Raw genomic sequence first — 459 nt, forward strand, 5'->3', positions numbered from 1 at the left:
CAAATCATGCGATTCATTTTATGAATATGCAATCAGTTGACAAAGCTAACAGTCCGGCCCCGACAATGCCCACAGTGCGCTGCGGTGCCACATCCAGACCAGGCTCGGCCGGCGGCCCCGTCGCGGCGCGGACTGCCAGCCGACCTTCCCCGAGTTCGTGGATTACCTGCTGGAGGAGCGGGCGAAGGGCAACGCCCCCAACGAGCACTGGGCGCCCTACTACTCCTTCTGCTCGCCGTGCCAGGTGGCCTTCGATTACGTCCTGCGCTTCGAGAGTCTGCCGGAGGAGGAGAGGTTCCTGATCGAGGCGGTGAGAGGATGGCCTGGGGTTTAGGGGGGGGAGGGTTAGTTAGGGGAGGGTAGGGGGATGAACAGAGCGATTTATTAGCGATTTTTTGAGAGGGAGATGACGAATTGTAAAAGGGGGGGAGGGGAGGAATTTTAAGGGAGAGATGACTA

At 58.8% G+C, this 459-nt stretch overlaps 1 protein-coding gene across 2 annotated transcripts in view; it reads left to right on the top strand.

Moving 5' to 3' along the window:
• LOC119593934 (carbohydrate sulfotransferase 11-like) overlaps positions 1-459 on the top strand; it is a 53,303-nt gene that overhangs the window by 4,680 nt on the left and 48,164 nt on the right. For both annotated transcript variants that reach the window (XM_037942952.1, XM_037942953.1), the window contains one exon: positions 76-310. In XM_037942952.1, the coding sequence (XP_037798880.1) occupies positions 76-310 (235 nt within the window). The remainder of the gene's footprint in view (positions 1-75; positions 311-459) is intronic.

The sequence above is a fragment of the Penaeus monodon genome, chromosome 33 (assembly GCF_015228065.2).
Source record: "Penaeus monodon isolate SGIC_2016 chromosome 33, NSTDA_Pmon_1, whole genome shotgun sequence".
NCBI classification, from domain to species: domain Eukaryota; kingdom Metazoa; phylum Arthropoda; class Malacostraca; order Decapoda; family Penaeidae; genus Penaeus; species Penaeus monodon.